This window comes from Anabas testudineus, chromosome 9 (genome assembly GCF_900324465.2).
Source record: "Anabas testudineus chromosome 9, fAnaTes1.2, whole genome shotgun sequence".
NCBI lineage: Eukaryota > Metazoa > Chordata > Actinopteri > Anabantiformes > Anabantidae > Anabas > Anabas testudineus.
The window spans coordinates 26371874-26394680 of NC_046618.1; the positions used below are offsets into that span (position 1 = coordinate 26371874).

Below are 22807 nucleotides of genomic sequence, written 5' to 3' on the forward strand. Positions count from 1 at the left end.
ACAGTGATTGGGAAAAAGAGATTCAGAGGAATCAAGCAGTGAAAACATGAATTAGCTCGTAACACATGTAGATATTTTAACAAACTTTAAAAAGAAGTAAATCAAAGTTCATTTTATGCAAAAGAAGCCGAGTCAGCAGAGCACCGTCTCTCCACAGGAGGATTCTGAGAAGTTTGGCAGCTTTTGGAAGACACAGCTCTCATGTGGTTTAGAACTAAATTAAAAGAAAGTGGAGACAGTGGGGTGCTTGATGTTATCCATGCGAAGATAACAGGAAGCCACGAGACAAAAACATCCTGCAACCTGCTGGTTTAAGGCGGAGGGGAAAGCGAGCCACCAGCTGTCACCGGCCCACAACAACGGCCTTAAATCTGGACTCGTGGTGTGAACGACATCATGGACATAACAACAAAGTAGTCGAGCAACAAATGCTAAGAAAGACATGTCCACTGATAACAAATCTATTGTCTGACTCAAGGTGTTATGTTTCTACCTGTGTTGGTTTATTTATTCTGCCCACAGCTCCTTCTTTTATCACCCAGCACACCCACGCTGCATGCAGGTTAAAGGTCCAGAGTCATTAAATGAATGTTCTGATTTTCACGTTCGTTCTTATAACATAAAAACATGTAACGCTTCCTTCAACAGCTCAGATTAAAGGCAACAACGTTAAGGAGCAGAGACATGAATAAACTTTTCTCCTGTGTATTGTGCTTGATACCGAGATCAGCTAGATTAGATTCTTACAGCCCGAACACACAGCAATGAATAATTGGATTGACAACAATCATTCCAAACGTTCCAACATTTGAATCCATCTTCAGTAGAAATTAATCTTACCCAGGAAACAAGAATAATAAAAAGAGACCAATTTTAATATCAAAATGCTGTGTACTTTACATAAAAACTATACATTACACTGAGAATTGTTTTCAATTCCTAAGAACTGAAAGGGCAGCTGCACCATCTGCTGGTGGCAGACAGTTACTGATTGACTTGCATTGGAAGTGTGACGCAGCAGCATCCTCTCAGCTGTGAAGGACTTTTCCTTGTGATGCTTCAATTATTTTGCCCTGGTTCTTATCACCGGAGAGAAAACTAGTTTTACCAGCACAAAATGAGCTCATCAGTCTCAAGAATCGTTGGGGAGGCCAAACAGTTTGACAGTGCCCGCCTCCCGGTTATTGTCGTACTTTCCCTCCTTGTCGTCGCAGGCGTAGGCCAGCAGCGGCCTTTTTGGATGCCAGGCGACAGTAAAGGTTGGAGAATCACACTGAACCTCCCACAGCTTCTCTCCTACACATTAAGGAACAAGAAAATGTGTTGTGTTCTTTAAAAGCAAAAACAAATGTGGCGTTCGTTAACAACTCCTCTAACACTGGTAAATATAAAAGGCAGACGGCGATAATGTAGATTAAGATTCTTATGTTGGTGACAAATGAAAAACTGTCATTTAAATAATCTGAAGGTTGTTCTGTGAGATCTGTTTGGGATAATACACAAATGAAGAGAATGCAGATCCCTCAAAAGCTTTTTAAGTGCTGTGCAGACGTAAATCATGAATGACAACAACATTTAAAAGCTTCCTTTTAAAGTCTTCCTCTGACTCTAACGTTTGTTTTGTAGTGTTGCTATTAACATTTAATACGGACCTGTTTCCACTTCTGCAATGTCTATAAAGTGATCCTCTGAAGCAGAGGCCAACATCTTTCCATCATGACTGAAGCTCAGCGTCCTCACTGGCCAATCAAGCCTGTAACGACATGAGCAATAGAAAGAAATTAACAATTCAGTAATTCATGAAATGAACCTTTTTGTTGATAAATCCCAAAAAACAGACAGATGTTACGCATTTTAAATAAAACAGCAGATTATCAAGAGCAGTCATTTCAACACATACACACAAAAACACACAGACTGACCTGGAGAAGCAGCGGACACACACCAGCTCCTCTACATCCCACAGACTGACCAGGGCATCAGCACTTCCTGTGGCAAAGTATTTTCCTGTGGGGTCGAACTTGATGCAGATGCAGTTGGACGGGTGAGCGTTGATGGACTGAATAGGCTTCAGCTCTGGATAACTGTAAACAACAAATGTATTTAAGTTCAGAGAACACTGTATGGACTGGTATCTGTGATCTGTGCCGTTCACTGGTGTTTACAAAAGCACAATTATCAAGTACGATAATCCAGGAATTATTAAATAAAAGCTGTGTTTACTTGTGTTGATTTCTCCTTTGGTAACAACAATATTGCGTTGAGATGTATTAGAGGTGGCGTGAAGACAACACGTTACATTTCACGCATTTGATTTTAATAAATTTGCTTCTTTATTGTTTTGGTATAAAATACTGTCTAAAAATGTAAAAATAAACAAATAAATACACTAAATTGTCCCTGCAATGCCAGTTTTGGGTATAAGTGTTTCAGATATTGGCCTGAAGTATTAATCTGGAAAATTTGGGTTAATTGTTGCAGCCAAGTATAAATATGTAACTCCACACCTTCAGCAGACTGTGGCTTCACTGAGCAGCTGGCAGGTGTCAGTGCTTGAAAAGTGACATGAAAACTGTAGTCAGACAGCTTATCATGAATATGTAGAAGCCGGAGAAAAATACGTTCAGAGATAATTCCGATAGAAATTCTGTTCAACTGCCACATGCACTTTTCCTGTTTGGCTCTGTTTTGTTCCTACCTCAGAATATTTATGCAACCGTTGCCGTTTGTGAGGAAGAACATGTCGTTGTCGTTGTTCCAGGAGATCTCGTTCACCTCAAACTTGAACTGCTCCTCCGCCTTGGAGCGATGAGTCTTTGCATCAATAAACGTCACCACATCATCTTTGTTCCCAACAGCAATAGTCTGACCGTCAGGGCTCCAGCAAATATTAATGTTTTCTCCTTTAAAAAAATGTAAATTAATTTCTCTCTTAAGAACAATGTTTCTTTCTGGGTTTCATGGTTTCCATATTGTCAAAGGAGTCATTTAATTATGTGTAAAAATGTTCAGCTCCGTTCTCAACTAATAACCTGAAATAATTACCCACTAAATCACATATTGAACTGATTATGCTTTTTGGGGATTAAATTACTTAAGGGTGAGTGAGCGAAATACTTTTGAAAGTCCCTGCCACCACATAAAGTAACGCCTTACCTTTTGTATTGACAGTAGCAATACATTTAGTGGTACGAACATCCCATATACGAATGGTTTTGTCTCCAGATGCTGTAACAAACAGATCTGGGTTGGTTGGATGCCAGCACAGCTGATCTACACTGTCACCATGACCTCTGTAGTTGTTCTCCTTCACCTGAGGATGAAGACAACATTAAATATAACAGGTGTTCATCAGCGGCTTCAAAGCCTCCAGCACGAAAGCTTTATAAACTAAATACCATCCAAATTACAATACTCACAAACCACATGAACTAGTTAGTACTAGTTAGTACTACACGTTTACTTACTCACTAGTTCTAATAGTTGAAGATATGTGGATTTTTCTATTCGTGGTGGAAAGAACTAACAAACTTACCTGTAAAAAGTGACGTTTACACTTTGTTTCGAATAAGATAAAATGTTAACTGCTTCTAAAACATAAGCTCAGACTAACTCTTATCTTAACTTAAATTCGGCCTTTTCCCAATGGAGTTTGGTGCAATATTTCGCATAAGGCTTTCGTGGCTTTGGCTAAGGATAACTTAAAAGCCGGAATGTTTGTAGTGTGGCATAGAGGATTATTTACCTGGTTAAACATTTTACATTTATTTAATTTGCTTATTAGAGTTTAGTGGACAGCGCTGTGGCCAAAACCTCGAACACCCATTCATTCACTGAAACGAGGCTAACGCTAATATGCTAACCAAACACTCACCAAACGGTCCTTTTCCAGGATAAAAACGCTCGCTGTTTTGTCAAAAGAACCGGAGGCGAGTCTCCTGCCATCACAGCTCCACGCCACCGAGTGAACTTTGGCTGTATGAGCCGGGAATTCACGGCTTTTGTTGTTATTTTTGAAGCTCTCCTGCATCTCCTGGTAGTACTGCGACGCCATCTTGACATCCGGGCCCCTGTTCCGTCGCCGGTGTCTGACCGTCAGCGCCCCCCGGTGGTTCGGAGGGTGGACGGCTCTGGTTAAAATCCCACGTTCCAGACTTATTGTTCGTTTTTCTGTTTTCTTTGTTCACATTTGTGTTTCTGCGTGTCTGCATTTGATTTTATTTTATTTTAAAAGTACAGTAAATGATCAAATCAGTGATTCTGGAGCCTTGTGTAGAACCACTCCAGTGGAATAGTTTTTCTTTTTGAAATAAAGACAAACAATGACTTTAGTTTGAATTACAATTTATTTCAAGGTGATGCTAAAATGAAAATCCATGTTTTAAAAAACTTTTAGCACTCCATTTATATCCCAAACACACACACAATATCTATAGTCACCCAAACTCTTGTCAGATACAGAAAATCCCTTCGTTTAGTAGCTACGTGTTTGACAACTATGCAATCAGTACAAAGACTCACAACATAACCGAGCTGCAGGCCAAATCTACGGCCGTCTGAAGGCTTGTGCAAGGCCTCGATATGCATAATATTCAGGCCTGTGGCGGCTTCACGGCTCTAACGGTTTGTTTCCTGTGCAGCCCAACTGTTCAACTCCTCAACATCTGGCTCTTTGCGTTAGAAGAAAATACACCTAAAGTACGGAACAAAATGCACTTTTAAAAGTGATCTGTGTTTTAAGAATGACAGGCAAGGTGAGAAAGCATCAAAGAAATGTGCCTTACGTAATTGCATACTCTTCAAAATTGTTCTCAATGCTGCAGCACGTGTCAGGAAAGCTATATATAGACAGCAGGACCTACAAAATAAAAGTCGAGGAATGCACGGTGAAGTGGGACGCTGAGCGAAACACTGAGGACGACTCGGGACATGTGCATACAGGACTCTGGACTCAGTGTTGTTTAGTGGAGGACGGCGTGTGGAAGACATCTTGTATCTTGTAGCGTATCTCACGAGATTTCATGCCACAAAATGGGATTGCGGTGAACGTGTAGGTTTAGAGGCAGGTGTCTGTGGAGAGGTAGACAATGTACACAAGCACCTCTTTCCTCCAAAGCTGTTCTAAATGACTTCCTGCTTGTTTCTCCCAAACGTTTTCCTGTCAAGGCTCCCACAGTGGGTTTGGTGAAATTTTGTCCCATGAACCCTGAGAACGTTTGTGTTTGATGTGGTTTATTTGGATCTCTATCACCGTCTCTAGTTCTGCTCCTCTAAACCCTGAATATCAGTCACATTTGTGCTCCATGTCCGTCTGGTTTCCACCTCAGAGCCTTATGACACACTGATAGTCGATACGCTGAAACCTGGAAAGAAGCCTCAGTAGCAGAAGTGGAAGAAAAGAAAAAGCCCATTTCCTGCTTCACGCTGTTGTAAAATTCATACTTTAAAACATGTATACTGGATCAGCCAAGCTCCCCGACTGTGGGCAATACAGATATGTGCAGATATTTGGATGAAGATTGATTTTAAAAACAAATTAAGTGGTTCTTTTTTTTTTTTTTGATGAACTAAATCAGCATTGGAGCTTCTTACTGATGGTTCCTCTTGTATGAATCCTCACATTTTTCTAGTGACACCAACAAGTTCAAATGTCCTCTTTTCCATTTTTAACATTTACATTTAATCCTCAGAACTCAGAAATCCAACAGTTTTAGTTCCACCACTGGTTCTGCCAGTGATCAGTTATATTATCAATATGTTCACTTCATGCAATAGATTGATACTTGGAGGGATTTTTGTGCATTAACGTTCCAGTAACATGGTGGAAATGGTTTAATCTATTTCAATCTCAAAATGTTGACTGTTCTACTGCATCATATAACAAAGTAAATCGTTCAGTGTTCTTCCTCTTTCAATGTCGCTGCTGATAAAGCGAACTACACTGATTATCCATACATCATCTGTGCAGCGCTCACAGCAACTTGGATTAAAACAGCAGGAGAAGCAGAAGCAGGTCTAAACTGTACAGAGCAGTGCATTCGCTCCGATGACACAAAGTGCTATTGAACAGATTCTTTGTGCATCAAATAGAAAAACAAACAAACATCAACATAACGTGTTTCAGTCATTTTACAAGTCAAACTGAGGATCTGTGCAAAAACAGTGCAGCTCCCTCATACAGTCGACTGATCCCAAGGATCCGTAGGTTTGTATTCAGAAACCTTCCCAGACATGAACTGATGTAACGGCCCCACTGACTGTTTATGCTCCATGATCTATTTTTCTATTCAGGTGATTTTCACATCGTTGTAACTGGATACTGATCTCCGTGTTCTGCTTTATTGATTGTGGCTTTAAGTCGTGTTTAAAGGATCAAAACTTCTTCATTTAAATGTTTTTATGATCTGAAAACTGAAAGTTTAATAGTCATAAAGTGTTTTTTGGATCTTACACCCGGTGACTTTTTATTAGAATAGGTAAAAATAAGAAAGTACATGTTATCATTTGTAGCTGAGTTTAGTGTTTTTATTCTTCCTCATCTCATGAGCCATGAATAAAATGGAGAATTAATAGTTAGTTGAGGGTGTTTTCTTATTATAGAAACCAGTTACTGACTGTCGAGATCATTTGTTTTATCCCCTACACAGGTGTAACAAGAATACCAGTTGGAACATGTCTTATCTGTTTGTTAGTTGTTGATTATAATACGTGGTCCGTGTTTGACAGGGTGGGGCTTCTACCTGCTAGAAATGTTAAGGTGCGTTCACACTAGACCACATCTGAGTTTAAACTCTGCACATTAAATAGCTCAACACGCTGTGTATTAGTGTTGCAGAAACGTAACGGAGCTGCTCTTTAGTCAAATCTTTTAAATATGTAAATCAATGTTTCCTTTTGTTTTTGATCCTATATCAAAAAGCTCAGGTGTGATCGCACCCTAAACGGGCGAATGTCGGTTGCATTGTTCTCGTTTAATAAATGCGTGGATCAGATTACAGACACAAAACCCAAGATCCGAGACGAGGCCATCCTAGCACTCGGCGTCAGTGCTGCCGTTGACCGGGTCGGCACAAACGGCAGTGTGTGCGTCCTCACCAGCTTCAGCGTGGTCGACTCCGTTTGACTGGACACACGTCTCAGTCCCATTTGGATCATCCTCTCCCACACTGCGGAGCAGAGACAAATATTATGTATGCACAAAATGTCTCACATCATAATCAACAGAACAGGGTGACTCCAATAACCATGAGGTTTATTGGAAGCGGGACATCACCCCCCCCGTCAGCTCATATCTGAGACACAGTGATGCTCCACCTGTCGATGCAGCCGTTGCTGACTGGAGACTCAGCCGTTTCCTTCTCAGACAGAGAACTGCAGGACCTCCTCTCCTGCCACGAGCCCACTCGAGGTTCTTTGCCCGTGTCGGAGCTCTTCCTCCTGGCTACGACAGGCCCCGGCCCTGACCCCCGCCTCTCTGGGTTCACCCTGGGTCCAGGCAGATCGGAGGGGATGCTCAGCCCCCCTGGACCTTCTGCATCTTTCCCTGAGTCGCTGCTGCTGTTGCACTTCCCGTTCAGGCTGTCAGAGGAGGAGACGTGGCTCATCTGGCCCTCCTTCTCATCTGGAGAGGAAAGAGAAGAATAAATCCAGAATGAGTCTATTCTCCCTGAGACACAGAGAGAATTCACGCAACGACCTGGGGCCAGATGCTCACCAGAACCTGCAGACAGCAGGAATATAGTATACAACCCATATGTCTCACACACAGATCATTGTGTAAATATACTCAAATGTACTTAAATGAAGTCAGACTGAAGTGTGAACAGTTCTACTTTGAGGTACTGTACTGGGGAGCGAGGCCCCTGTAAACTAAACAGAGATGAGAGTTTTGGGAGGACAGGAAGGAAACCACTTGTCTTCTTGTAACATGCTGCCACAGTTTGACATGTGTCTGACTCCGCAGTTACTTTATTAACACTCGTTTGACCAGGGTCAAACTTGGACCCTTCAAATTAAGGTGCTGTGGTTAATTCTACCAGACTAGGCCAATCAATCATGGAAAAGCAGATAAATCGATGTCAGTAATTATCGTTGACCTCGTTGTTCGGTGGTACAGAGCACCCTCTCCTGGACTACTGCTGTACTAAGGGTATTCCAGTCTCTCCTCTGAATGAAATAGTTTTGAGTATATTCACAGCAGGAGTCCAGACTTTGACATCTGCACACGTTCAGAAAATCGAACATCGAGCTACATGATAATTAAACGCTCAACCTCATATGAACCCTGAGATACAGAAAACACTTCACTGAGTGTATATTTACTGCTTCACACAAACAGACTTCACTTCCCATTTACCAGTTATAAACCCCGACTGTAATTTACTGCTCAAACCGTCTCTGACATTTTAAAGGTCAAATCAAATGCTCAGGTCATAAAAACATGTGTTTTTGCACATGTCAGTGCCGTCATGCAGCACTTGATGTTGAGATCTGATGTCACTTCTTTTCAGTTTTGCTTGCTCGGGTGTGTTTACCTCCGGTGCCAGCTTCTCCCGCCTTGTTGCGTCTGCGTCTCAGGATGACCTCCAGCTCGCTGTCCTTCTTCCCTGGCGGCGACGGCCCCGACTCCTGAGAGCCTCGGCTCGGGCTCCTCTTCACCGTCTCCTGGAGGAAAAACACAACCGTCACTGCAGAACATTCACTAGTCACCAACAAGTCAGTACTTCCATTTAAAAAATATTAACTTCGATGTTTGTTTCATAGCAGCAGCTTTGATGCATCACACAAACCGATGTGAACCTGATAAAAGATCATTTTACCAGGATGCCTTTGAGCTCGTCCATGGCGCTCTCCTGTGGTTTCTCCTCACTCGTGGTTGGAGGCTGCTGCAAATGGAAAACACAAATATTTTTGGAGGGTTAGAGCAGCTACAACTGCTGCATTGAGTGAGTATAAGTCTAATTATTGAATTCTGATGATGCAGAAAGTGGCCACTGCTGTGAGGTCATCTGAAATGGATGTAAGAGTCACGTGTGTGCATCTGATTAAAACTGGAGGCTCTGCAGAGTGTGTGCTGGGTTAGCAGGGTCGGGGGAGGAGAAGTCTTTTTTCTCCAGAGACCTGTCGTGCATCACCGCACGTGATTGATGCAGATGTCAATATACTCACTTTTACTGCTATTCTCTGTGGCAGCACAAAAGAGAAACATAGAGAGAAAGGACAAGAGAGCAATCAGCTGAAGTGCATTCACACACAGGAAGAGAGTGGAGTCAAACATGCTGCTACAGCAGGGATGTTTCTCTTGCTTTGACATGTTTTCATGCTCTTTAGAGTTAAAAAGATCGATTCAAAACCCACAGGAACACTGGGAGCTGTGACCTTTGACCCTCAACCTCACCTTTGACCCCTGTTGCGTATAGAGTCAAAAATAATGACGACTGAAGGGAAGAATATCTTCTACACATTGTTGAATGTTTACTGCTTAGTGCTGCATAGTTTGATGTTTATGCAGCACTGTGACAATAAAGATGATTTAATGTTATTTCCTAAAGCTGCTGCAGGTTGATTCAAGCGAACCTGTGACTTTCAGATTATAAAGATGGATCACAGTCTGTTATAGAATTAATACAAACAAATAAACAAACAAAGCAAAGAAAACTAAACCAAACTATGTTTCCTCACCTGACTCGCCTTCACCTTGCTCTCCTGACTCTTGACGGGCCGCAGGACGACGCCATGTTTAATCCTCTCCATCATCTCGTTCACTGCCTTCACCTTCACATCGTCAACTCCCTCAGAAACTGGAGCGAGAGCAAGAAAAGAACAATACCTGAGCAACGTGCATCTTTATCCATGACAGGATTAACCTAATTAAGAGTTAGGTGCTGGAATCGATCTGTGCAATCTATAGAATATTCATACAAAATGTTGAAGAAGCTCAAATTAAATCAGGTCTGATGAACAGATATTGATGTATCCACTTGATGCCTTGCTTCTTTCATGTGAAATACCACGAAACCCTTCACTACATAAGAAAATAGTGTAAATATTCTCACCTGGGGGCTGCTCTACCTTCACAGAGGCTTTCGAGCCTTTGGAAGATTTCCTCATGATGGCTATCAGAGAGCTGGGAATGAGATGGAGACAAACTGTGACTGAGGATGACGCATGTTGTATTATATTAATTATAACAGTAAGACTGAACCACTACAAGCTTTTCTATCTTCAGAACGTTCCAGCAGCTCTTATTCTCTCCTTCATTATTCCTTTCTGAATACTGGGTCTGCGTCAGACTGGTGTAGTGTTGTTAGTGTTAGTGCGGTTTCTTCTTCGGTGTCTTTGCACAGGAACGTCTGTAACTGAGACTTTGGTTTGTCTGTTTCCATCCTCACCTGAGAGGGTTGCATCTCGACGGGGGAGGTGGAGGAGGAGGCGGTGGCGGAGGGGGAGGGGGAGGAGGCGGCTGTGGAGGAGGGGCAGGAGGCGGAGCCACACCAGGTTCAGGGGGTGGGGGTCCTGTGCTGGTCGTCATGGTGATCTTATTCTGAATCTCCTGGAGCTCGTGGACTGTAGAGAGGAAAGAAGACGGTACTTAGAGCAATACTGTTACTGCTAGTACTACTACTAATACTACTACTAATACTACTACTAATACTAGTACTACTACTAATACTACTACTAATACTACTACTGCAGCTGCAGTTTCTGCAGTAGGAGCTCTGGTGAAACGCCTCAAGTGTGCACATTTCACTTCAGAGTGAAGCATCTTACCTAATGTGCAATCTCTGGACAACATTCACCACAAAGAAATAATGAGGCTTCTGTTACACTTATTGTTTCTTTTAATGGTTGCTGGTTGGAGTCAGATGTGACCCAGTTAAAAGTAAGAGACAGATGCTGTTCTGCACGCAGGGAGAAGTTCTGCATGTTTGCAGCAGATGGGTCAATGGTCTGTGTTACTGTCAGTGGAGAAATGCTGTAAACACGCACACCTACTAATGTTAGAGGCCACAGAGGAAAGAGAGCACCAGTAAATCGAGGCAGGACATAATAAATGAAGGTGTTTACTGTGAAGTACAAATGCAATTAAATCAAGAGTGTTTTTTACAAAGAGTAGCTATTTTACAGTTTTTACAAAATATTAAAGTTAAAATAATAAATAGATTTATTTTCTATTTTCTTAGATGTTTGTAGAACATGTGGGGTCATTGGAAACTTTCCATCTCCACAAGACTTTAAAATAAATCCTACAGACGTCCACAATACTTCACCCAAACTAAGCTATGACAGAGCACTGTACTTTTGTACAGTGCATCCAGAAAGTGTCAAACTTGTAGCATCACACTCAAAAAGCACTGTAAGTGATGCAAATGCTGGTTTGACAAAGTCTTGAGCAAAGTCTGAGCTCTGTCAGTACAATGTACTGGTTTTGGATGCATTTCCTATCGAACACTAATCTCACTAATCTAAACGACTCACTTAACTTCACTCCGCGTGTCTGTTAACGTGTACGTCCACCTCCACCCACCTCTGTTCTCCAGCTCCCTGTTCTTTATCTCCGCCTGCTCCAGCTGTCCGTCCACTTCCTTCTTCTCCACCTCCAGCAGGTCCAGCTGCCGCTGCAGCGCCTCCAGCTGCGTCTTCACACAGTTCTGCTCCAGCTGGGCCTCCAGGTTCTGCACCTACACACACACACACGTACAAAATGCTTCACAACATGGCTGCACTATTATCACACTGAAGACTGTGTCCAATTATTTAAATATGAGTTAAATATTTTCCTCTGGGTCTGAATGAATAAAGTAAAGATTAACTGTGGCTTTTCTCCTTTAAGGGCTCGTCTAGCTGGCTAAAATAGACTGATGATGACTCAGTACTCAGAATAACTTGAACTTTCTGTCAATCAAACTGGACAGAAATCCGATGACGGACATATCATCGGCTCTGGTAGGATGTGCGCCACCTTTCTGCCAATAACACGAAGCTGCAGGAGTTTTCAGGGTTTACCTTCTGCTGATGCTGCAGACGCTCCTCCTCCAGGGTTTTGGTGATGGCAGCGACGTCCTCCAGAGCTTTCAGCAGCTGAACGCTGGGCTCAGCATTCTGCAGCAGCAGCATACTCTGCCTGTTGGCCTCCTTCTGCTTCACCAGCATCTGCAGGAGGTGGAGGAGGAGGGGAAACATAGAAAGAGGAGAAGAAGAGAAGGAAGAAGAAGATGGATCACAAAAAACAAACTCGCTTCTCCTACAGTTTTACTTGAACCCTTTTATCTTAGTTTGTCCATCGCAGCCTGTTTGAATCCCAAAGGCTTTTTACGTTTCAGGTCAGTAAACAGCAGAATCAGAACGTTTCATTAATCGGACACAATGTTATTAACACACATCAATTATCAACACTGCAGTGCAGCTACCAGCAGCACCAACAGCTTTTAATGAAAGAAATGAATTGTATCAGTGCATAAAGAGATATGCACAGTTCAAAAGTTCCACAACTTTACTTTTCCAACATGTTTCTGTTATAAATAACTGCACATTAGTTCTGGATTTCGTTTACCTCATGAGCGTACGACTCAGCTTTGACTCTCAGATTCTGCTCCAGGTCGAGCTGCTCCTTCATCCCCTCGTACTCCTGAGCCGCCATCATGGAGACTGAAGAGACAGAGACAGAGTGAAGGAATGACAAAGATCCGATCGGAGTGAATTTGAATTGGTAAATTAATTAATTATTCAAGCAGTTTATTAAAGGTGTTAGCATGTTGCTGATATCAGTGTAACATCCCATGCTGCTAAAGCTGATGGAGTTGGTCTGCCCCCCCCCCCCCCCCCCCCCCCCCCCCCCACACTCTGAGCGTCCACTGCCCCCACACCAAACATGTAACATGTTTAATCGTGTCCCACTCTGTGTTTACTGACCTCTGTTAAACCTCTTGATGGTTTTGCTTTGCTGCTCGACAGTTTCACGGAGTTCCTTCATCTCGGCCTGATCTTTCTCTGACTGCAAACAGCGAGAGAAAAATAAATGTGAAGAGGAACTGCTGCTTTGTCTCTGTGAAGATCTCCACAGTGAAACTCTTTGACTATGAGCAGCAGACCGTGTGGTGATGTCCTCACCTGTACAGTCAGCTCTTCTATCCGTCTCTGCTGGTCGTGAATCTGACAGACAAAGTTCTTCTTCTCCTCCAACAAGCTGTTCACCGTCTCCCTCAGCTCTGACAAAACAGCCACAGTGAGAAGCAACAAAGTTAGAAAGTGAAGCCAGCGCGCACATTTAGCAGTGCTGTTGATGAGCAGTAGTAGTAAATGTGAGAGTGAAGTGTTTTTAAACTAGTCTCACTTCAGGTTTTACCTTTAACCTGCTGCTGGTACTGTGTGAAGGTGTCGGGGCTGCTGTCAGCAGCATCTGTCTCTGCATCCGTCTCCAGGGCGATGCAGTCCGAGATGCTGGGAAGCAGCTCGTCCAAACACGGCCGGGACGACATGCTCAGGTACTTCAACTTCCTGTTCTCACAGTTCAGCTGGAGGTCAAAGTTCACAGCAGTCAGTAATAAAACCTTTAAACCAAACAATTAAATGCATCATCAATTTGAATGCAGGGGTCACTTCACCCAAATAACCACACGATTATCAGATACATAACATGTAAAAGGTTCTCTCTTATCTTCTCATTAATTAGATTCATCTTGATACATCTGTGCTTAAAATTTCACCAGTACAACAAAGATGAGTGAATGATGATTGTACAGCATTAAAACAACCATTAAAACTACTTTCTGCTGGTTACAGAACCAGAGTTCCAACTCAGGACAAATCCTCCTTTAATTGATTGTGTGTTGTGCAGCAGAAATAAATCTTGTGTGTGTTCCATCTCCCTCCAAACAGTGACGTCAATTCGACTGCTTCTGCTGTGGAGGTAGAAACAGTAATAGGATGAGTCTGCACAGAGACGGTTCGACTGACTCAACTACTCTCCTGCTAATGTCAGCTGGACCCTGATAATGCTAATGCTAATTTAATAGCATTGATCACTCTGTGTGTGTGTGTGTGTGTGTGTGTGTGTGTGTGTGGTGCATGGCTGACCTTTGTGGCCAGGGCCTCTGCATTCTCCCGGCATGACTTCTCAATCTCCAGCTGAGTCTGCAGAACGCTCACCTCCTCAATCACCATCTGAGACACTGAGGGGAGGACACACACACACACACACACACACACACACACACACACACACACACACACACACACACACACACAGGATCAGAGGATCACTCTCCTCACAGACTCTACTACATGTTTTCATGGTTCTTTTTTCAGCACTAACATGTAAAATCAGCCTCGGGTTGTTAGACGCTCGCAGCTGTCGAACATGTCACCAGAGCTCAGCTAGTCCTCGGTTATTTTAAAATGACCCAGTTGTGGGGACTCGACATGATGAAGCAGCTTTGCCACCACGTTAAAAGATTCACTCGTCTTTTTTCTTTCTTTTCATCTCCCTCTTTCTTCTTTGGCTGTGTTTCAATCATATTTCTGTAAATCTACCAAAGATATTTTAATTTTCCTTTAAACACGTCTTTCTCTGCATGCTGATGCTTTTTCTTGATGAGTGAAATCTCGGCCCATCGTAGCATTAGGTCATATTGTCTCTGTCTCTCTGCCTTCATTGATGGTTTCAGTTTCATTGCGGTGACACAGTCAGGTCTGGACTCTGTCAGGCTGCTGGGGCTGGATCGTATTACACCCAGCAGGAAGCTCCTGATCCATTAACAGAGTTCTTCCTGGTCGATGTGCAGGTCCCAAATCTGATTATACCTCTCACTCACACAGCTGAGGGCAGAAGAAGACACTCCTGTCTTCAGCCACAGGCAGACAGACGCTCAGTACAGGCATCGATGCTGTTTTCCTTGAATAGTGAAATATTTACAGGATAATAAAGCCTCAGTGCAACCAACACAGCTCAGTCTCCTGTTACTTCTGTTGGTAAGAACGAGTTTTTATCCAGTGAACTGTGAGATATTCAACTGGAAAAGCAGCTTGTTATCATTAGTCACTAGTCTCCTGGGACTATAAACCACCTCATATTGATCAGTTTCTGACTAATAGTACGTTGTGGTCAGTTATCAGTCAGACATCAGGTCATAATTAAAGTTTCCAGTTATGTTCTGTTTCTGGAGTTTCAGAGCAACCAGCTGCTCCTTTACACAAAGACACCTGCTACTGAAAGACCTTCGTCCTGTTCTCATTTTTATTTCCTTTGTAAATTTGAATTGGTTTAACAACACCTCCGGGCGTTTCATATAGAAACCATCACACAGTACGATGAACCACTGATGTTACTGTTATTTAACTTCTTTAAACACACAGGAGATCAGTGGAGATCAGTGTCACACTGTGGATGTAATTTATCCTGGTTGAAATTAATCTGCAGCATTTAAATAGTTTTAACTATATGTGTGAAAATGTTTGTTCAAACATCTCCAGAAACCAGTGTCTTGTAAAAACCAGCTTCTCTTCTCTTTTCCTCGCCACTTTTCCTTTTTTAATCTTTTTCAACCCACTCATTGATGCAGCTGTAAAGTTTTGATACAGATTTTACAACATGACTTCAGTCGTTTTATCCTGAGGTTAAAATAAGTACTGTTACTTTTCTATGTAAAACTACATGTACTGCACAAAATGTCATCCACTCTTACCTGGTGTGTTCTGCACGGTCTGGTTCCTGCTCTGTGACACTGATCAGTACCATCTATTCACCTCACATGCCGTTAGCTACAGGATCTGAGTCATGCAGCTCCACTACTTCTACCGCATGTGACAACACAGAGACGCGTCATGGACTCGACATTGTACTGTTTTTAAAAGAGATCCTTTTTTTCTACTGTGGTTATTTTCCACATGACCACAACTAATCCTGTATCTGTGTCAGTGAGGTCTCAGGTCCAGTGAAGACTTTACGCTCCTGCATAGATCAGTGTGAAGAATCGAATCGATGTGAAGGGCTGTTTGCTCACAGGTTTATGTAACACTCCTCTTTCTGATGCTGCACTGTCACACACATACACACATCAGCATCACCATGACGTCAGCTACACAGCTCCAACAATGAAGGGTCAACGTTACATCTGTTATACTCCTTTCTAGTTGTGAAAGGCCAGCAGCGTATTCAGGCCTCTGACAGTTAAGGGATGCACGGCAAATACAACAAACCTCTGAATTTGTTATCTGTTAAATCTGCAGCAACATCTGAACCAAATACCATGGAGGCCTGACCTGATGTAGCCTGAACAGCTGTCTTTAAAAGTCACATCGTCTGTGGTCAATAAAGGTGAACTGCAGCCCATTTAGAGGATGCTGAGCAGCAGAGGAAGAAAAAGAAAATTGCTCCCTGAGGAGATGATTCAACTCAGGAACCTCCACTGACAATCATAAATGATGCAGCTCCGGGCTGATGGCGAAACACGATGTCTACTGTTGGAGAAGAAACTAAGAATCATCCCACAGCAGGACAGCCTACAGTTCTATTATCCTGCCTAAATAAAAGCTCTGATACCTGCAGAAGGGTGGAGAGAGGAAGAGGCACAACTATAGGAGGTCAGGTCCTCCAGCAACAGTAACACTGACCCAAAATCCACATCAGAAAGCCTCAACTGACTGTTCTAAAGTGGCCGGCAAAGTGGATCTAAATCCCCTTGAGCACCTGTGGAGAGATGTGAAATAAAAAAGCAGAGATGGAAGAATCCACCTTTAAAATCTAAGACAAACTAAGTAAAACACGAGTGGGCCAAACTCCCAGTGAGGAGACGCAGGAGCGTAGTGAAGTGTCTTTTACTGCCATGAAGCTGGATCAACACCTCCACTAACTAAAGGTGAATTTATTATTCATTTTATGATGTTTGTGTCTTCACATGTAAAATAAATTATTTTATAGGCCTGATATTTATTAGCTGCATCAGACATTTAACCAAGTGACCTTTCTGAGACGTGATGATGTTATTCTCTAAGCTCAGTGACTGAGACTCTGAGGGTGAAGAGGTTTGGTGAGGACACTGATGTGAGAGAGAAAGAGGAGAGGAGCGGCTTCTCGGTCTATTTTTAATCCCTCGTTCGTTGTTTATTGCTTCTCGATGGGCTTTGGTGCAGTGATTCCCTCGTAGTCAGAGACTCTCTCTGGGCTCCAATCAGTCTCTTCAACCACCGCTTTTGCCGACATGACGGAGGATCGGCCTCTGCTGAGCTGCACCACAGTTCAACTGCAGCACTGTGGGTCAGACATGCACAGGAGGCGGAGGGGAAACGGTCCTGATTATTTACAGTGGCAAGAAAAAGTATGTGAACCTTTTGGAATTTCATAGTTTTCTGCATTAATTTGTCAGAAAATGGGGAACTATATAGTTCTGATCAGGTTTTATGAAATTCCAAAAGGTTCACACACTTTTGCCACTGTATTCATGGTCCTGTTTTTATTCTACTCTGTTTTACTTGAGACAGCTGGTACCAACACAGGTTAGTAGTAGTAGTAGTTCACTAGTACACGCAGTACTTCAACCTACGTTCTATATGTTGCATATTACTGCGCACAGCATGTGTATGTGTCCGACAAACCATCAGATCCAATTATTAGAATCAGAACTTTTCTGCAGCCATCACTGCAACATATCTGAGATCTGAAAGTCTTAGTTGAGACACTTTGTCCTTCAGGCATCTGTCTCCTGTCATGTCCTGTTCTGGCTCAGTAATTCCTCAGCGTTCAGGGCTTCGTGAGCTAAATGACGTGCCCTTAAAACCTGTAATAATCTGACAGGCTAAAAACAGGGTGCTGCTTTTGTTTTTCACCAGTGAGGCGAAGCCGGTGAAAGCCTCTTTAATGACTTGATGCGTGTTATAACAGATGATTTGGAGGATTAGCCAACAGTAAGCACATTCATCTGTGAGTGCTTGTGAAATCCCACTGCAGAGTGTTAAAGCAGGGTGAAAACGCTGGACAGCGAATTAACACTAGCCAAACATGAACATACATATCCAGTACTAAACGTTCTTCTGTGCTGATGCTCAGTGTTTAAGACTCCTGCTGGATGTTGGGAGGCATGAAGTCACTGCATGAAGTCACTTAACTACTTGGAGGAACCATGAGAATTATTACCAGCGGTGTCTGAGCTGTAACACTAACCCCAAATCCTCAAATCCTCCTCCAGAGACTGTGAGCTGAACGTATGAGTTCATTTGAGGGCGTTAATTTCCAGTATCAAAGGTAATGTTGAAACTGAAGTTAGTTTAAAAGAAATAAATGATCATTTCTCAAGCAAACATGTTAAATTTACTGTAAACTCTTCAATCAATCTTTCCATCAAAGAGCTGATTAGCACTAAGCAGAAACCATATTCAAGATTTAGTTCATATATTTAATTTAGTGTTAAAACTTGAAATACACAGAAAAATCCACATTGAATTTACAAGGAATTCATTATTTAGCTTGTTTATGAAGTAAATATGACACATGAAATATAAACTGTTTTCATGTTGGTCTATATTTCTACAGCTGTTTAATTAATTATGAATGAAAATCAAACATATTTAAGTTTTGCACTGGATGAATTGATGACAATAATAATCCAGAATTGATGGCTTCATTATCACACGTCATGTGTGACACTATGAAAGATAAAAAAAGACCAGACTAGAGAAACTCTGACCATGAGATCCAGAACAATAAATAACATGTGACATGTTAGTTCCCCTTTTAAACCCCTGAAGCCACATCATCCCTGCATTACCTCCCCGGTCACGTGTCGCCAGTTTTTGGGTCCTTCATGCGCTCTCAGTTTGTAATTACAGTGTTTCCAACAGCACCTAAATGCAGGGAATGTGCTGCCACAGGCTTTTACGTAAGAACAGTAATAATAACAGCACTGCAGGTCATCCCTTTTATAAAGTTAGCTTCCAGATACATGTTCACATACAGTGATGCGTGCACAGGGTTTCATTTTTAATATGCATCTTTCTTCCTACTTTCTTGAACACATCTCTTTACATCTGACTGGAGCCTCACACAGATTTTGGCTGCTATTAAAGTCGTGTCCCGTGAGGCATGTTTGACACCCGGTTCCTCTGCAAACGACTTGTTCTGCTGCTCTCAGTTAATACAAAGCATAAATTACAGGCTGTGAGACATCAGCTCCTCCTGCTTCCTGCCAGCTGAAGAGTTCGGGAATATGAAGCCAGAAGAAGCAGTTTACGAATCCTTCAACTTTAAAACCTTTTGCCAAAGGCAAAGAAACCTCGCAGCAGACTTTGTGTTTATCTCAGAATCTCTTCCTCTGAGAAGGTTAACATCTCTGTTGCTCGAGCGTTAACTGTGCGTCAGCTTTTTTATTTGAACTGTCCTGTTTATCAGCTGCTCACACAGTATAAAATAAAATAAAATAAAATAAAATAAAATAAAATAAAATAAAATAAAATTAAATTAAATTAAATTAAATTAAATTAAATTAAATTAAATTAAATTAAATTAAATTAAACAATATATGTTGTCACATATTGCTGCAAAATCCTTCAGAAAGCACCTTAACATTACCAAACTATCTAATTCTATTTTAAACATGTCTCTGCTCCCAGAGAGGACGACATTATGATCGATCATGTTTACTTATGATCATGAACTACTTGGGGAGTTTATGTCATTACATTACTGCTGCTGGAGACATTTTTTAAAATGTGACCTAATGAACCTAAAGATTTTCCACTGATGAGAGAGGTTTTGTCAAATGCTGTTTTCATTTTTGAATATAAACTTGATGAATTTACAGTATTAACAGCTTTTTCCCTTCTCACTGATAAATGGACACTGAGATGAGATCATTTCACAACTTGTACTTTAAGTTGTACACTTATATTTTCCTGATCTCTATCTCATAAACAGTAAAGGCCTGAGTACAGAGACAGTCTTCTATAAAACACTCTGATATTTTTCAATCTGACCCAAAAAACAGATCTTTGTCATTTAAACCCACAGAGGTGGCGGATGAAAAAAACATATGAGCTAAATTATTGGGTAGAAGGAAAGTGAGCTGTTCTGACACTACACAACAAATCAGAGAACAGCCAGAGTCATTAGGATCCATCTTCTGGGGACCATGAATGTCCACGCTCTCACTGTGACTACGATCCTAGTCGTTCTTCACTGAGGACCGTGTGTTGTCTGACGGCGACTCTCGGGTCAGGTCACGTTTCCACTGTTCTACCGCCAGCTAATCTGTGCCGAGCTCGCTCAGTCTGGGCTTTGAGATTGAAACGAGGCTAAAATCAAGTACCTGCCAGCGAGCCAAGTCTGTCTCATTAAATCCATTAAAATGTGGCCATCAAATATGGAGTAGCAGGTAGAAAGGCCCTTTGAAGGACTGCAGCGGATAAAGAGTGAGGCGGGAGAGGAACGCCCGCCTCCCACACACACACTCATCCTTCCCCCATTTTCAGCTGCTGAATTATTCATGACAAGAGGTTTTAATAATTCATGGGAATAACATGACAAGAGCGACTGCTGTCTTCTCTGGGGAGAGGCAGTGAATGAATAAATGAGTGAATGAATGAAAGACTGAAGTGACGGAGCCTGAAATGAAAAGAAGGATCAGGGTCCTGCTGACTGAGGGTTTTAGATCCGGTTTTGTGTGAATTCGTTTTTTCAGCTGAATGACCTCCCTGTGTATCTGTGATTCTTATTTTATTTCTCTTTCAGCTGTGTAAACACCCACTAAATCTGCACACAGCACACATTGCTGCAGACTAGTTTATTCCCAAGTAAAGAAATACATGCACCATGACGTGCAATGAGTCGAACTGAAAAACTCTGGACCACATTTCTACTAAGTTGCTTCTCCAAACCTGACTGCACACTGCATCTGTCTTTTCTTTTCAGTGGAGACATACGTTTGAAAGCCAGTGTCAGTGTACACACTGTAATTCACCACTGCAGAGTCACTGAATATAAACATATACAGTACCAGTATTTCATGGAGGAATTTGACTACAACACATTTTAACAATAAATATGTTTTGTTGTCAGTCTGACTGCTGCCGAACCAACTGTGAGCTGTAGAACTGAAATCATTACAACTTTAAATAAATACTATTATAAACTCACTTGAGCGCTGTGCAGCGATGCTCAGTTCGCCTCCAGCAGTACAGTAGCTGACGGACTGAGTCATGCTCTCCCTTCAGGGCCTGCTGTAGCTGGGAGCGCACCATTCAGTACTACACATGTGCAGACTCACTGTCCTCAACATGTTCAAGTACAAGTACAACAAAACCACTAATTGGGGGATTTTGTGTTCGCCTGTTAACTTGTGCTTCGTGCAGACTTACTGCTGCAGCTTGTTCATGTCTCACTGTATTTCACTACTGTCATGATAAAACACACTGTACATAAATACAACCATCACATTCATGTTGGGAAAACTAGTTGAAGCTGGATCCCGAGCAACTTTATCCATCAAGTAAAAAGTCACAAAGCACATTTTCCAGGTAAATGATCCTGCATCATATAAAGTGTTACAACCCTTCATCGTAAGCTCATAAGCTGCAGTACAACATCTTTGTGTCTAATGAGACGTTGAGCTCATGGTTTGTTACTCACAGTGGACATAAATTAGACCTGAGGATCATATTCTGTACCTGAAGCAACAGCCTCCCCCACCAATTCAGCCTGTTGTCTCTCTTTTCCGCCTGGTTCTCCTGTTACCTTCTGAACAATAACAGCTCATTCAGCCAGACACAGACAAGTGACCAAATCAACAAACACTATATTAGAGTATTTCATAACATAAAGAACTTTGGTAATGGTTTTAAAAAATTACTAATGGACCTAAAGTGAGAACTGAACCTTCTTCACCTTCCATTAAGTCAGTTTCTGTTATTTTACATAAAAACCTTTCACAACTCTCGGATGTATTATGTAAAAGTCCTGCTAGTTTTCTACTGGTGCTCTCAACTTAAGATGCAGACAGAAAGGAAAAGTCACGACCAGTTTGACTGACCAAACAGCTTTTGTTAAAGTTCTGTGCAATAAAAGCTGCAACAGATCAGCTGGAGGATTTTACATCAAACACCGAACCGCTGTTCAGTCTTACCTTTGTCAACAGTCATGGCAGAGGTCAGATCCTGCAGCTCTATCAGCCTCATTTCTAATCAGAGGTTAAACTCCCTGAAACACAAACGCTCATCTACCACGGGCTAAGTAACCTGTCAGTCGTCATGGAAACAGGGACACTCCTCCCCTACGCTCAGAAACGACCCATTCAGAGGACCAGGTGTCAGCCCAGGTGGGGAGGGAAGGTGTGAAGAGGGAGGAGAGAGGGAGGAAGTGAAGGTGTCAGCTGTCGGGCTGTAGGCCGGATGAAGTGTCAGTCAGAAACAGGAAACCTGGACTGGGTTAAAGAGCAGTAGTGTTCTTTCCACAGCTTTCTGATTTTGATAGAAAACGACTAAATGTGTGAAGTTAAAACATCAGTTTATCACTCGATGTAGAGCTGACACCGAGCACCGCAGGCTGTAAGGTCAGAGGTCAGTTAAAGAACGGTCTGTAAACACAGAGTGGGTTAAGTTTGAGTTATAACCTGCAGCAGAGTCAGACCAAGGCAAGAGCAGGGATCCCAATCTGGGATTATCTACTTGCTATAGATGCTGTTCTGCATGTCAAGTTCTTAGAGCTGTGCATGAAAACTTTATATTATGTGAAGATATCAAACACATACAGCAAGCCACCAATACCCACGATATACTCATACTATAGGCTGTAAAAACACAGATTGTAAAGGCAACTGAGTAA

The 22807-nt window shown here is 42.2% G+C and overlaps 2 protein-coding genes across 5 annotated transcripts; both read right to left on the bottom strand.

Moving 5' to 3' along the window:
- Window positions 1–602: 602 nt before the first annotated feature.
- On the bottom strand, window positions 603–4087 carry thoc3 (THO complex 3). The gene is made up of 6 exons (XM_026344141.1): window positions 3875–4087; window positions 3157–3313; window positions 2699–2903; window positions 1923–2084; window positions 1653–1753; window positions 603–1296 (listed from the first exon to the last, which is right to left on the bottom strand). Exons 1-6 carry the CDS (start codon window positions 4052–4054, stop codon window positions 1133–1135), a joined length of 969 nt encoding a protein of 322 aa, XP_026199926.1. The 5' UTR covers window positions 4055–4087; the 3' UTR covers window positions 603–1132.
- A 314-nt stretch (window positions 4088–4401) lies between these two features.
- On the bottom strand, window positions 4402–22199 carry shtn3 (shootin 3). 4 transcript variants are annotated; one of them, XM_026344128.1, is made up of 16 exons: window positions 22110–22199; window positions 14077–14171; window positions 13346–13514; window positions 13111–13208; window positions 12913–12994; window positions 12554–12648; window positions 12007–12153; window positions 11528–11681; window positions 10392–10566; window positions 10056–10126; window positions 9682–9800; window positions 9169–9183; window positions 8820–8885; window positions 8535–8664; window positions 7315–7621; window positions 4402–7166 (listed from the first exon to the last, which is right to left on the bottom strand). In XM_026344128.1, exons 1-16 carry the CDS (start codon window positions 22159–22161, stop codon window positions 7031–7033), a joined length of 1911 nt encoding a protein of 636 aa, XP_026199913.1. In that variant the 5' UTR covers window positions 22162–22199; the 3' UTR covers window positions 4402–7030. The 4 variants fall into 4 exon arrangements, with proteins under 4 accessions (XP_026199913.1, XP_026199915.1, XP_026199917.1 ...); XM_026344130.1 differs by lacking the exon at window positions 9169–9183 and having other exon boundaries at window positions 8820–8882; XM_026344132.1 differs by lacking the exon at window positions 9169–9183 and having other exon boundaries at window positions 8535–8661.
- Between the last annotated feature and the right edge of the window lie 608 nt (window positions 22200–22807).